Here is a 15,928-nt window from a genome sequence, read left to right as displayed (position 1 = left end):
CACACTGCCAGACAACACCAGTGACTGTTAAGTACCTCTGTTATATTTAACAACACCGCTGTGATGTGTCTGTGCTTGATTCTCGTACAGTTTCAGAGTGTGAATAAGAAATTAAAACCTGTCTGGCCCTGCCTCCAAAAATATAGCAACCATGCATGTCTGCATCTAGTGTGGTAAGCATCTTAGCCTCACATGTTCTGTGCTCTAAATAAGCTGTCTAATTGGTGAGCCCTGTTCAATCTGTTTTTCACACACATATGTTCTTCTCTTCAGGATCAGAGTAATGCTTTTAAAAGTGAACATTAATGAGCTGAATTATTTAACTGTTTTTACATTCAGAAGTCTGCAGGTCTCTGCACACAATATAAGCTCTAAGAACAATGCTGTTTTTCCTGAGTGACATCCTCACCTGCCAGGACACCTCTGATTCGATGGGTTGAGAATAGAGGAGAGCGGGTGAGACACAGATGGAAAAACAAAGGAAGCGAGGGATAGAGAAAAGAAATTGAGGATGATAAGTGCTCTCTGTGAAGCTGCTGTCTGGCTGCTGAAAGGGGGTCTTTGTATAAAACAAGCTTTCATCACTTGAGGGGAGAAGAGAAAAGAGAGATAGAGAGCGATAGAGAGAGACTTCTAATGTGCACCCACCTGCACTTCCCTTGCTCACACTGATATGGAGTTTACACACACACACACAGTATTAACATGCGTTTCTATGCGTTCCTGGCCCCCTCAACCCCAGTGAGAGGACAGACAGCCTGTGCTCTCTGACTGAGCTCTTTCATCCAGCCTGAGCGGATTCAGTCACTGCTCACAGCTCACACTGCCCCGACAAACACCTAAGACTTCCCACCAAACACTCCATAACAAACACCATTTAACATATAAAGACATCGAACAAGAACATAAAGAAGAACTAAAACATGGTTAAAATCTAGATTAAATAATAAGGTAGATAAATAATAATGTTTTCCACACAGCTTCCACAAGAATACCGATATTTAGAATTTTCATTTATATGTACCAATATAACAACAAACAGTAATATATACACCACCGTTGAAAAGTTTGGAAAGAAATTAATACTTCTTTTCAACAAGAATGCATTAAATCGAAAAACTGACGATAAATACATTTATAATATTACAAAGGATTTTTATTTCAAATAAATGCTGTTCTTTTGAACTTTCTACTCATCAAAGAATCCTGAAAAAATGTATTGCAGGTTCCACAAAAATATTAAGCAGCACAACTGCTTTTATCGTTGATAATAAATGCTTCTTGAGCACCAAATTGGCATATTAGAAGAATGATTTCTGAAGGATCATGACACTGAATAGTGAATACTATGACTTGTTGAGACTAATGACTGCTGAAAATTCAGCTTTGCCATATTCATATTCAAATACAAACAGTTATTTAAAATTGTACTTCACATACTTCACAAATACTTCACAATATTACTGTCTTTTTATCAAATAAATGCAGCCTTTGTGAGCATGAGAAGTCTCATTAAAATATCTTTCTGACCCAAACCCTTTAAACAGCAGTGTAGATAGATATTAACATTAATGGCTAAACCATACGTTAATACGTCAGAAATGTCAAATGGACAGCATAACTTGCTATTGAAGCTTAAATAAAAAAATGCTAAAATGTTAACTTTTGTTGTAACACTCATAATTGTTGATTGCGAGATGGAGGGCTTGCGGATTAAAGTCTGATGCTGATATTTGGGCAAACTTAACCCATGGTAAGAGTTTGTGGCAGGATTCAGAGGAAACATTGACACTGTTGTGGAAGAAATTTTTATTTGGAAAACAAATGATTTTTCTATGTTCTTTCGGTGCCACTGATGGTTTAAAAGCAACAAAATGGACCTTACTAAAAGGTCAGGGAGTAATATACACATTTCCATAGCCAAAAGTATTATCAAATGCTAAATAATTAGTAAACATTCTTGGGGCAAGAGATGTATGTCTTTGTGAATGAAGGGCTGTTAATATTCTAAAGCAAATCTGTGGAGCTTTATGAATTTTGCTAATAGCAAAACCTATCCTTACTAGCAACCACAAACATCAACAGATACATCTACACATCTGTTCAAGTTAATGACATAGAATACAGCCTTTTGTGAATTATTGGTGTTTGTTTGGTGCAGAACAGGACACACAATCCTCATCCCCATCCACCAACACCTCACACAGCATTCAGCCGCCATGCCATTCACTCATCTATCTTTCTCTGTTTTTCACACACGTTCCCTCTCCCTCTATGTGGGCTATTGACTAAACAAAATGGCCCTTGACATTTCTTAGCTAAATAGCTTTCCTGCCAATCTCAGGCCGTGTCAGCTGCCTTCACCGGCTGCCCGCATTTGCTCACCTCCTAAAGAGAGAGAAGAGAGAGGAAGAGGAGGAGGAAGAGCCACGCTGGGCTCAATAAATGAACCACCGCAGGACTAGATCAAGGAGCGAGGAAGAGGAAAGTCATTATGCTAATAACTCACAAGGGAACGCTCTTTCTCTCTCTCACTCTATTCCCACTGCATCTCTCTCTCGGTCTATGCCGTTCTCCCCTGTTGAGTGACACCCCGGGGGAGGCCGGCCGGTGATAATGAGGAGTCAATCTTGTTAGGATTAGTTAACAACATACAGGTCGGCAGTCATGCAATCCATTCTGAGGACAGGAGAGCAGGGCAGAGGAAAGTGATCAGGTGACATTTAAACATGCACTGAGATGTAAATGTCTCAAGGGACTTTAACATCTCTAGTGCCAGATCTGACTCACTTCTCTTCGGGATTTGTAATTAAAGGGAAAGTCCACCAAGAAATGAACGTTCTCTCATCATCTATCTGTTCCAAACCTGTATGACAATCTAACGTGGGACACAACAGGAGATATCAAGAGACATGCCATAGCTGCTCTTTTCCCTACAAGTGAATGGTTACCACGGCTGTCTCTGGTCCCCATCCAATTACAGCAAGTGCAAAAGCTCTACTTCAGTCTAACAAATCTGTAATTCATATACAAAAAGCCATGTAAATCTCTTTTTTGTAAAGTCAGACTAACAGACTTGAGAATGTAGCTCAGCTTCATCCAGGATGCAGCTCAACTGTTTTCAACATTGATAATAATAAGATTTTTTTAAACACCAAATCAGCATATTAGAATGATTTCCAAAGGATGGAGTAATGGCTGCAGAAAATTCAGTTTCACAAAATTATACTTAAAATATATTAAAAACGTTATGCTTTCAATTGTCATAATATTTCACAATATTACTGTTTTTACTGTATTTATGATCACATAATACAGCATCGGTGAGCATAAGAGATGAAAATGTTGTAGTGTAAATATACTGTATGAAAAACAGCAGCTCGGACATTTTGCTTAATATCTGGTTTTGTGTTTTGTGTCCAGAAAATATTACTGAATGTTAATTTTTTGTATGTGTACTATCCCTTTAAAAGTGTTCTTTTCCCTAACCTTTCCTCTCTCTCTCTCATCAGCAGTGATTTGAGGATCACAGTAATCAGCCAAACCCCAGGAGCCCCATTATAGACACACAGGGTTGTTACACAGCTATTGTCAGCCTTTTCTGTCCAAGTACACCATACACATCTCCTAACTGCCTTTTTCCCCTCCGCACAGACATCTCTCACACACACACACACACACACACACACACACACTTTTAAACTCCATTTAATCCGAGAGACTGCTGATCTGAGTGGGTGTTCTTATATTGTCTTATATAGGGTTATTCCTCATGGAGAAGCAAAGCCTCTTCCTTCTATTCATCTCTTTCAGATTCCTTTGAAAGAGTTCAGAGAGAGAGAATGAAACAGAAACCATGCTCTATTTAGACAAAAGACAGTCTTTTTTGCCCCAATCTATGGCTTGCGTTCCTGCATTCCAAGGTATATTCTGGCTCATCCTGTGTCTCCTGAGTTCCCTGAGAGAATCTGTGCCAGTGCCAGATGTGCTCCAGTAACATCTGGACCACAGCAGGAAGCACATGAATTTAAAGGGGCAGTTAATGACATGCCATGGGACATTTAAACCACCATATGCATCATTACATTACATGATTTAAACAACTGAGGCTTCTCTAAATCTTTCAGATTGGGGGTTTGAAAGTAGGGGGAATCTGGACTATGCAGATTATGGGTTGTATTAATTTGCTAAATTACCAAATTTCAGAAAACACTGTTGCGACTCGAACCTGAGACGCCAAAAAAACGTTATTATGACTTGCAGGTGTGTAAATGAAGTGTAGCCTTTTCAATTTTATAATCATACTAAGCTATATTGCAATTTTGATTTTATTTTGATTAAGCATTCAGCTTTACCTTGTGGTAAATGTTTTTATAATTTACATGATATGTGACCCTGGAGCTCAAAACCAGCCATAAGTAAGTCATAAGTAGCACGGGGTATATTTGTAGCAACAGCCAACAATACATTGTATGGGTCAAAATGATCGATTTTTCTTTTATGCCAAAAATCATTAGGATATTAAGTAAAGATCATGTTCCATGAAGATATTTTGCAAATTTCCTACCATAAATACATTAAAACTTAATTTTTGATCAGTAATATGCATTGCTAAGAACTTCATTTGGACAACGTTAAAAGCGATTTTCTCAATATTGAATTTTTTTTGCACCCTCAGATTCCAGATTTTCAAATAGTTGTATCTCAGTCAAATATTGTCCTATCCTAACAAACCATACATCAATGGAAAGCATATTTATTGCATAAATCTCAATTTTAAAATGACCCTTATGACTGGTTTTGTGGTACAGGGTCACATATTTTTAATTGGAGATACAATTTAAATATATAAAATTGACAAAAGCCATATGATTCGAAGGTCATACTGAAATAGTCTTTGAGTCATAATATATTGGAAAACAGCGATTAAATGTTGCAGAATTATTCTGAAGTATTTTTAAGTTTCAGTTAACAGCTCTGCACAGGTAAACAAACGGAATTATCAGAGAAATGAAAACAAATATTTTGTTTTCAAAAAAAAAAAAACCTGTCTTTTTTGACAACCAGGTCCATCAAAGTGAAGGAGGGATTGGACCAAATGTGAGCTTATCTTCACCATTTAAAGGCTACTGTTAAAGCTTGATTTTCATTTGTTTTCGTCTAGTTGATTGGGATTTCCATGAGGCGTTTAATCTCTCAGAGCACTTAAACTATAAGACATCATTAACGCCCCAGCAAAGGATGTGGCAAACTAATGAATCTTTTACATCTACTCTCTTCACAGACAAACACTCTGGGCCTGTAGTTACAGATCCTACTTCACTGTGCAATGAATGAAATTAATTTCTATTATCGCTCTGAAAGAGGCATCAGCATCAGAGGTATGCCTCCTTTTCCTCTCTCCTACCTGTTCATCCCCTGTAGTTCCTGTACTTAGTAATATGACTCCATCTCCTTCTGTATTCCCACTAGTTAGAAATACGACTCCCGTCTTTCTGTGATTTCTGCTCTCTCCTGCAGTTAAAGGTATGTCTCCAGCCTCTCAGTAATTGCTGCCTGATGAGGGTCTTCCTGAGGCGATGTGAGACTCATCAGTCTCCGGGCCATCGGCACTCTCACGGCCACGCGTCTCCATAGCATAATTTGTCATCCTGATGGAGAGCTAATCTGACAGGATGTCTGCCCACAGACAGAGAAGGCGAGATATTCTGTCTGTACGTATCCTTTATTTCCTGCACTGACTCAGTTTCTCTGTTTGTCTGACTCTCATTTTCTCACTGCCTCTGTATGCCACTTATCTGCCTCAATCTATCTCTCTGTGAGCGGTGTGGTTCAGCAGGTGTCTGCCCTTGTATAGCGCCCTAATACAAATCCTGGGACTTGACAATCTGTCTCTGGAAATATGCTTTTGCTCACCAACGACAGCTCTCTCTTTTTCCCTCATTCCATTTCCTTTCTCTCTCAGTTCTGTTTAGTCTCTCTTTTATATACCTATTTCTCTTTTTATATATCTTGTCATTTCTTAAATGCATTTAAATGTCATCTTTGACAACATCTGTATGAATTTGTGGCATTAAAAAAAGACATGAAAGAATATTCACATTTTGTTCATTTGAGACTGCTGAGAGGAAGGTAAACAGGAGAATGAAAGGAATATTCACTCAAAATGGAAAGTTCTGTCATCAGTTATTCACCCTCATGTCATTGTAAACCTGTGTGAATTATTTTCTTCTGCGGAACACAAAAGAATGCACTTTTCCATGTCAAAACAAAGGTAAAAGATGACAAAAAGCACCATAAAAGTAGTAATTATGAGTGATGCGCTTTTGTGGTTTACATGCAGAAACATTGTTTTGTTTATTTTGGAGGTGTCCTCAATCAGCTTGTTTTTGGTCAGATTTCTGATAATTTATTAAGGATGTCATGCCCTGTCATGCCCAGTTTACAGTTGTTTTGTAAATGTCTTGTTTTTCTCACTTAAGACATGTCTTATAATGACCAATACGTACAGTACACTACGTATTAATTGCTAAAGCATTAGCTAAATCTAGTACCAAAAAAAAATGTAAAAATGAGTTAAATAAACAAGTGATTTTAATTTTGATGGCAGAAGTTCATACCTACAAACAAATTTACGTTTAATTAAAAAAAAAAAGCTGTAAAATGTGTTAATATTTATAAACATTTTTAATCTTACCTTTCTTATGTTTATTTCCATCATTTTTTTATTTCGGTTTATTTGAATGAACTCCCTTTTGTATTTGTAAATCTTTAAAAAACTAGTGATGCATTAAATTTTTAGAGTTGTGCAAGGAAGAGACCAACATATAAGTTGTTATTCACTCAAACTGAAAATTTTTACATTTCAATTTCTGGCTTTTTATCCACACACTTCAGTAGACTTGGAAAATAATGTGATAACATGACTCGTATGGACTACTGCTATGATGGCTTTATGGTGTTTTTCATGATTTCTGGTTATCATGGAAAAGAGCAGCATCCGCATTCTGCTAAACATCTTTTATGCTCAAAAAAAAAAGAAAAAAAAAAGAAATGGTTTAGAAAAACATGAGTGTGAGTAAATGAACTGTGTGTTTTGTGTTTGCACTCACATTTCTGAAGTCCAGTGTTCATCTGCGAGTGGGGGTGGAGCTGAAGGGAGAGATCACCTGGCCCTGGCAGACAGGCCAGCATCTCATACACACACACACACTCACACACTCACTCACACACACACACACACACACCCACACTCACACACACACACACTCAGTCACTCCTAGAGCAACATGGGCCACACACTCCTCCTCACACTGTAGAGACAAAAAGAGAGAGAAATTCGATATTACAGCAATTACCTCAGTGCTAAGTTCAACACTGTCTGAACCTAAAACAACATATTGTCATTAACTGTCTTTCTAACTGCAGTGCTACATTGGTTAGCCCCGCCCATAGTGAACTCTCATTTGTCCACAATCTCACTTTGCATAACAGTTAAACATCAGGTATGTTCTGATTAGCTGTGACTAGGTGTGGTTTTACAGCATTCAATGCGGACACAAAAATGACTTATTGTGTTCAGTGTTGTTAAAAGCAAAGCCATTTAAGTTGTTTTCGCTAACTGAAATGAATCTGAAAGAAAATTAAATGAAAAAGTTCATTTAATTCAATTTTTTTTTATTTAAACATAAATTAGAAATGTTGCCTTGGCACATGACTGAAATAAAACAAGTTCAAGCTGAAGTACTAAAATTACTAAAAAAATTAAAATAAAACCAAACCTTCAAAATGTTAGGAAATAATATCATATCAATAATACTAAAACAATACTGGTTGTGTTACACCTGGCTGTTTGTATAAAAGCTTTTCAGATTTAGATGATTAAAAGCTTTCACAGTACCACAGTAAAGAAGAAAGTCTAAATACAGAAATACAGTAACAATACATTAACACAAAGTTTAATATAATGCTATACACTAAACAATTAAAGTAAAAACAAAGGAATAAAATGATAAAACATCTCTGAAATGCAAACTTTTACGATCTGTTAATTGAAGGATGCCTACAGTCTTCATTATTAAAAACAATTGTTAACAAACATTAGTCAGTAATTAGATTTTAAACAAAATTGTATTCAAAACAAACTAATTAAAAATGTCTCTTTTGCCCTCAGAAAGACATGATTTAAAAGGCATGGTGTGCATTGAAAGCTTACTGTTAGAAATGGTGCAAAGTTAAATGACTCACAATCATGTTTTGGATAATTTTCCAACATAACAGGAGCAATGAGACAATTACCATCTGTCAGTTTGACACACACATTTTCACTGCATTCATTAAAACTCAGCAAGTCTTCTAATCAAGTGTGTCATGAGGAATGCATCCAAACATCAATTCAAATGTGCGATTGAGTGCAATTTCACACATATTTATGTGAAAAATTAATTGCATGGCAAACAGAGTTTCCGTTGCAATTACAAAAAGAACCAGCTATGATAGCTTCAAAGCTTTGGATTCGCATCAATTAATCAACCAACCCATCAATCAGGTGAAGCTTAGGAAATGAAAATCTCCTTCTTTAATCATCCTCTTTGCCAATTCAGAGCAGCAAAAACCCCTCACATACCTTTCCATTCCAAACCACTATAACTAATAGTACAGCAGCAGGCAAAACTCACTTCATATCAAATCTGAGGTTCAATTTAACATCAAACATACCAGCCAGAGTGCTCTGACCGTGCCCCAGGCGCTTCATCTCACTCTCCTCACCTCCACATCTTTGGCCGTCCTCTCGCATGAATGGTGTGTGTGATCGAAGGTGACCTTTGCTAAATTCCAAAGTTTCACATTTGAATTTATTACTTCAGCAAGGCGAGAATCAGACCACTGAGAACTCTGAGATTTCCGATACCTCAACCATCAGTCATGAAACACAATGAGTTAGTGTGACTGTGTGGGCACAAATCCACATGCACAGAATGGGAGGAATTGTCCTGACCAGCTGTCACTGCGACAGGATGTTCTGTTGATTGCTTGTTTTTTTTTTTTTATTTATGTGGTATCTACCGGATAGCACCGTCCATCTGTGAAATGTGACTGATTCAAATTGTTCTCTATATAACATTCAAAAGTACCTGTCCACTTTTTTAGCAGCCTTGGTTTCAGAATTTTTTTTCCCATAGGGATTTTTTAAAAACACATTTTTGTTAATGATTTTTGATAACGATGATCCAAAACAACAGCACCCAAAAGCTAATCTTTAACACTCTTTGCCAATATCCTTCAAACCACTTAGATTTACCCATTTGTCAGCAAGAAGTTTAATCATTTAAATATAATACAATTACATTTTCTTTTATGCATTTTAATAAGTACAGTTCAGAATAAGTATATTACATAAATGTGTTACGCTGAATGATGGTGAAACATTATTTCACCCATATTTTTATGTTTTATTTTGACAAAGTAGACACTTGCATTTAATACGCCTTCTATGTATATAAAATCACTACTGTAAATTGAAGTTGATGGGGACACGAAAATGGGTGCATGTTGATTGTGCATATTGAAATAATATTGGTCACACTTCATTTTAAGGTCCAATTCGCGGTATTAACAAACCATTAACTACGACTTTTGCCTCAATGAACTACTAATTTGCTGCTTATTAATAGTTAGTAAGGTAGTTGTCAAGTTTAGGTATTGGGTAGTGTAGGGATGTAGAATATAGTAATGCAGAATATGTGCTTGATAAGTACTAATAAACAGTCAATATGTTAGGCATGCTAATAAGCAACTAGTTAACAGTGAGAATTGGTCCCTATACTAAGTGTTGTGTTACCATAATATATTTTGAATTTATTGCAAAACAAGCATATTAGTATGGAGACTGCACTCTATAACAAGAATAGACTGAACATCAAATATCTTCTGATGGCTGTGATCACATTGCAAAGTATGTTGGTGTGATGTAGACACAAATTGTTGGACACTTGTCATATCGCACAAGGTTCGGACACAGTGTCAGTGTGAATGCATGTGGCTCAGGATGTTTTACTCTCTATGAAAGAGAGGACACAAAGATCAACAACTATGGATAATGCCTGGTAATTTGTGGTGAGAAACCCCGCATACAGCCACGTACTACATCCTCTCACTACACACTGACACTAGACAAAAACAATGTATTAAAACATGTATAAGCAAGCAAACAGTTCAGACAAGAAGCAATTATGCACCAAACAACTCTGACAGGGCAGCACAAGGCCAGCCAGCCAAAGCTGGGAGAGTGAGAGAGAAATAAAGAGTTTGTATGTAGTGAAAGGTCAAGAAGGCAGCTCATTAAAATCCTTCCAGTGCACTAACAACGCAGCAAGGCTTGATACAAACATACTTGCTCTCTCAAATTTACCTGAGGAAGAGTTCTAATCTGAAAGCTAGTGAGCTGTCTCACTGTATGCTGTCTGCACCGGCTGCTGTCTTCTAAGTGAGCTTAATGAGTGAATGATTAGTAACTCAAATTATGTTCCACACGTGAGACTCAACCCAAAATTGACGTCAATAGTCTGCCGTTAGCATATTGCTAAGCTAATGGCGCAATACTCTAATAGGTTGGGTAAAAATAATCAACTCTAAATATACCAAGCTCTTTTTATAAACACGTTTCAATAGTGAATGAAACACAAGTTTACTTATGATCGATATTTCTCTCGTCTCTTCTTCCTTCTTCAATTGATTTTTTGACTGATGATGGGTCAATCATCTGTTCCTCTCAGCCTGAATCTTTGATTTCTCCCCTGTCCCCACGCAGTGCTTGTATGCGTGCAGAGTCTGACAAACCAGTCCCGTCTAGACGAAAATATCTACACAGAGATGAAAGAACTATAACCAGAAGCAATTTGTTGGCCAATTTATTGTTGGAATAAATTACATTTTAAAATATATTCATATAGAAAACAGCCATTTTAAATTGTAACAATATTTCACAATATTACATTTTTTTTTTAATTAATATTTTATTTCAAAAACAATAAAGTCTTCCCGACCCCAAACCGAAAACTATAACTATATGGAGCAGAAGCCCCATCAGAACAGCACTGAATGCTCCAAAGTCAAAATGTACACAAATTCAGAGTCACATGCATTCGAATCAGAGCTGGTGGAAAATCTGGAAAGAGAAAGACAGGAAGAGAGAAAGTGAGTCTGGATTCTCAATGGCTGGGGATGTTTGGGTCAGACCGCATCTGATAAAAGAATCTTTTCTCCACTGGTTTTTCTCTTTCTTTGTGGGCATGGGAGGACAGAGGGAGGGTGTATGTGGGAGAAGAAAGGAAAGAGGGAGGAAAGTGGAGTGGAAGTGAGCTATTTAGAAAATGACTACGGTAAGCTGTAATCAGGCTCTGGTGGGGCTGAGCTCCGGAGCTCAGACAATCTGCCCACACTGGCCTTTACGCTCAGGAAAAACACAGACTAATTACACTGAAATATACACATACAATAGAGTGAGCGAGAAATCCAATGTACGCTTGCATGTATAGTTTCCCAGGAACACAAAAAGCTATTGAGTGAAATGACTTTGCAGGGGAAGAGTGGAGAGGAGAGATTGTGATTATCATTTATGAGGACTATGGAGGAGGACATCGGGTGGGCGGGGGGTGAGAGCTTACATTTCGATTTTTTCAAAAGAGAAACAAGCTTTACCCTTGAATACGAGAGCAGCTCAATAGGAAGGAGAGAGAGAAAGAGATGTTGCTTGTAAATAAACGTTCACATCAGCGTAGGCCCATTTTAAGCATCAATTTATAGCAGCCTGAATAGACTGCGCTGTAGCTGCGCGTTGAGGACGTGCAAGCATGTCGCTGTCAGCGTGTTACAGATGACTTAAGCACATCCCCTGAACGATACGCTTTTTTATTCTGTGAGAGTTATTCTGAGAGTTTTGTTGGTCTAACAGTGCCAATTGTAAGCACATGAAGTGTGTGAGACATGCAGTTTCAGATATTAGCTCTAAGTAAGGGAGAATTTAGCTAATAGCTAATGCTAATAGACTGCGTGTGATGGTGAAAGAAAGTCAAGTCAAGTCAAGTCAGACTTCTTCGGGACTGGAATGATGGTGGTGGCTTTGAAGCATGTGGGGACAACAGCCAACAGAAAGAAAGGTGAGGAGAGAAGAGATGTGGACTTATAAGAGAAGAAAATGCGAAGCCACTATCAAAGAAAAATAGAAGAGGTGAAGAGTATCAAAACTTAAAACAGAGAGACAGACTGGCTGCCTGACACTGCAGAATGGAGACTCACATAATGACATGCGTACTAGTGAATATTTCTATACCTTAAGCCCATGCCTGAGTTTTGCTAAGAACACTTAAAGAATGCAGCTGAACATTTTCAAAGTATACTCTATTTGACATCCTCGTATGCCCAACAGAAAGTTTCAACCATGCCCAGTGTTTGCACTATTTATGTCCATAAGTTATGACTAATTAAAAAAAAACAACAACAACAACTATAAACTCTCGTAAACTCTTTAAACTAGAGTTACATGTATCTCTTAACCCATCACACAAGCGCTTGTCTGTGTGGGAGCCTGTTGTTGTTGTTCCATCTACTCCCATTTTTATGGCTGTAAAACAATGACCTGGGCCAGTGTTACCACTTTGGGCTTTATTGTCCTAATTGTTTAGCTTTTTATAATGCACATTAGCATCTTTACCATGATTAAATTTACAGCTCTACATGTATGCTGCATAAAAGTTTTGTCTGAACAAAAATGGCAAAAGGACTAAATGAAAATTCTGTGCTTGTGTATTTAATTTAAATGTACTTAAAGGGATAGTTCACCCCAAATTCTGTCATCATTTACTCAACCTCTACTTGTTCCAAACCTCTATGACGTTTTTTTCTTCTGTTGGCCACAGTTGACAGTAGCCATTGACTTCCATGGTATTTTTTCCATACTTTGGAAGTCAATGACTACCATCTACTGTTTGGTTACCAACATTCTTCAAAATATATTCCTTTGTGTTCAACAGCTGAAAAAAATCATAAAGGTTTGGAACAACTTGAGGGTGAGTAAATGATGACAATCTTTATTTTTAGGGGAACTATCCCTTTAAATCTTTTCAAACAGCAATTAAGATTGGTGTATTCGCCAGGGTGTTTATAAAACAACACCTAATACTTAAAGATACCATTTTTCCCCTCAAGTATTTACACATACAAGTACTTTAAAAAATCAGAATAGTGATTGAAAATGTTTTCTTTATCATTCTTTATAAATTATGTTCTTTTGCACTTTGTTTGAAACATGGTTTAAAAAATTCAGCAATTATTGTGATATGAAATCACATGCATAATATACAGTATACACAAAATAATTATACGACAAAGACCATTGGCATTGCAATAAGCGTTATGCAAATGAGCAGGGACTACCAATGGGAGTGCAGACAGTGATCAGACTGAGTGAAGAGTAGAAACGCCTTCAAGAAACCAACAGCACAGAGACATGGTGACCTCCAGCGATTTAATCATGGGAGTGTGAGTGACTGAGAGAGCCTCTGACATTTCTACTCATGATCGCTCAGCCACTGAACATAAGGTGCGAGTACAGCAGAAAGTGAGTGATATTTGGGTGTGTGAGAGTGTGAACAAACGTGTGGAAAGATCAGACCAGTCAGTGAATGTGAGTAAGCGCGAGAGTGTTTGCATCCATGAGAGAGAAAATGCGACGGATAGAACCAGATTTGGGGCAAGATCTGTATCCAATTCATTAATATACATTCTCATTACTACTGTAACATATACAAAAGGCAACCAGGAAAAGCAATATGCAGGACTTATCATATATAGGTGGATGTGTGTGTTGACCCCTTACAGTGAGATGATGTGTGAACAATGAACCACAGGCCAAATGAAAAGGTGAAAATACTCTCTGCGTTTTTATTTATATCTGGACCTGCCAGAGCAAAACTATGTGAAATGTGAAGCCCAACAGATGTGACAAAAACAAGAATGAAGTTGAGAAAAAAGCAGCAGAGCAGAAGAGAGACAGAACTGCTACATACACACAAGCTTTAAATACTCACAAACTAAAGAATCTTTAGGCTCCTCATGACTCCACACAATGTAATTCTAAAAACATCTCACTTTTTCAGCAACATATGGGTGTAAATCTTTAGCGTGTTGCCAAATTCAGTGTAAAGATTACACATTAAAAGCCGTACTAAAACTAGAAGAGGAGAGGAAAGACAGATATTGAGTGTTTATGTGAGGAAAAGCCTCAATTAATATTACTCAATTAATTTTGAAATGGATGTGACGAAAATAATGAATTTTAAGTCATGATTCAGTGAGCAACATCACTGACACACTGATTCAAACTGATTCTTTTGAGTCTTTTTGACTGAATCAATTAAAAGAGTCAGCTTGTAATAATCAGATTATGCATACATTTTGAAACAATTTGCCATAAAGCAGCATTTCCATCTAGATTCATAGATTCATCATAGATTTAACTAAATTAAAGTGAAGAAACAAATTAGTACAATGTGGCCAAGATTTAACTAAAATGAGGAAATTAATTAATTAGATGTATCCACTAATTAATATGTTGTGGGAACAAATTCTTAATCTATTTTTATATACACATTTAGGAAATTATTTTCATCTTGGTGTTTCCATCCAGCATATTTTTTTATGCATTATTCCAAAATTCACATGAACATACGCAGACGGAAACCCAGCTAGTGATTTAATGGTGCATTGTGAAGTCTGCTAGTTTCTCACTGCATACTGGACAGAGAAAAAAGCAGAAACAAATCAAATAAGAAATGTTGTAACAACCATCAGCTCTCCTTATGCAATTGGATACAGTTATCAAAACATCTGCCACCACTAACAAAAAAACCTTTGCAAGACCATATAAAGTAAAAACTGAAGTTTTAACAACCGCACAATGACATACCCACACTGATGCAAGACCACTAGGGAGTGAGAGAGTGTCCCCTCACACATTCTTTATATACCAGACGTTTGTGCTGGTTCACAATAGCAGAAACGAGGATAAAAAAGCTCACAAAACAGGATGAAGAAATGACAGAGTGAGACAATTTCATTTATGAAAAGATTCATCCATTTACTGCTCATCCGTTTGCCCAAGACGCCTGCAGCTCATCCGAAATTGGACACCCTGGTGATAAATTGCGGCAAAAGGAAAAAAGGAAGGAAGAAAGCGAATGATTTTTGAAAGGGCAGGGGAAAAGCTGTCTGTCTGCCTCTGGGTAGTGGGAGGGCCTCTCTCTCCGGGATTCAGACAGCTGCCATCTCATCCCAGAGTGCAATAGATGAGCAAGCACATCCCAACAGCTGTCCCTGTGCCTGTAACTGTTACTGGACATCAAAGATGCAACTCAACGTTCAACTTGAAGGGGAACTGAATCAGCCTAGAGTGCAGCTTGATCTTAATCATGATTTGTCACGTTTACGCCTCCTTACAACGATCTATGGCCAGCCTCAACCAGCCGTACCCTTGCCTCATCCATCATGATGTGGGCGGCCCAATTGCTCCAGCACCTCTAAACCGCAGCATCCACACAAACACATTTTACAGGTACTAGTTTGCACACAAAGGTGTTTGATTCTATATAAAAAGCAGACACAAAATCTTCTGTTTCTCTCCCTCTTAAACAAAAACATGGATTTTGACCATAAATTATTTTTAATCAATATCACATGATCAGAAGTGCAAGTATGATATTGCATTCATAAAACAGTTGTATATAAAATACGTTATTATCAAGAAACTTGCATTCCAGACAAAATATGACTAGGTGCAGTAGATAATGGGATGTCACACAGTGGTTCTCAACCTTTTTGAACCTTTTTGAATCCCCCATTGTCCACCACAATATATTTATATATATTTATA

The 15,928-nt window shown here is 37.3% G+C and overlaps 1 protein-coding gene across 2 annotated transcripts in view; it reads right to left on the bottom strand.

Moving 5' to 3' along the window:
* LOC107680824 (protein FAM222B-like) overlaps positions 1-15,928 on the bottom strand; it is a 48,575-nt gene that overhangs the window by 5,050 nt on the left and 27,597 nt on the right. For both annotated transcript variants that reach the window (XM_016476881.1, XM_016476876.1), the window contains exon 2: positions 7,113-7,313. In XM_016476881.1, the coding sequence (XP_016332367.1) occupies positions 7,113-7,194 (82 nt within the window). In that variant the 5' untranslated portion in view covers positions 7,195-7,313. The remainder of the gene's footprint in view (positions 1-7,112; positions 7,314-15,928) is intronic.

This window comes from Sinocyclocheilus anshuiensis, unplaced genomic scaffold (genome assembly GCF_001515605.1).
Source record: "Sinocyclocheilus anshuiensis isolate Anshui unplaced genomic scaffold, SAMN03320099.WGS_v1.1 scaffold697, whole genome shotgun sequence".
Classification (NCBI taxonomy): Eukaryota; Metazoa; Chordata; class Actinopteri; order Cypriniformes; family Cyprinidae; genus Sinocyclocheilus; species Sinocyclocheilus anshuiensis.
This window is presented reverse-complemented; position numbering and strand designations above follow the sequence as displayed.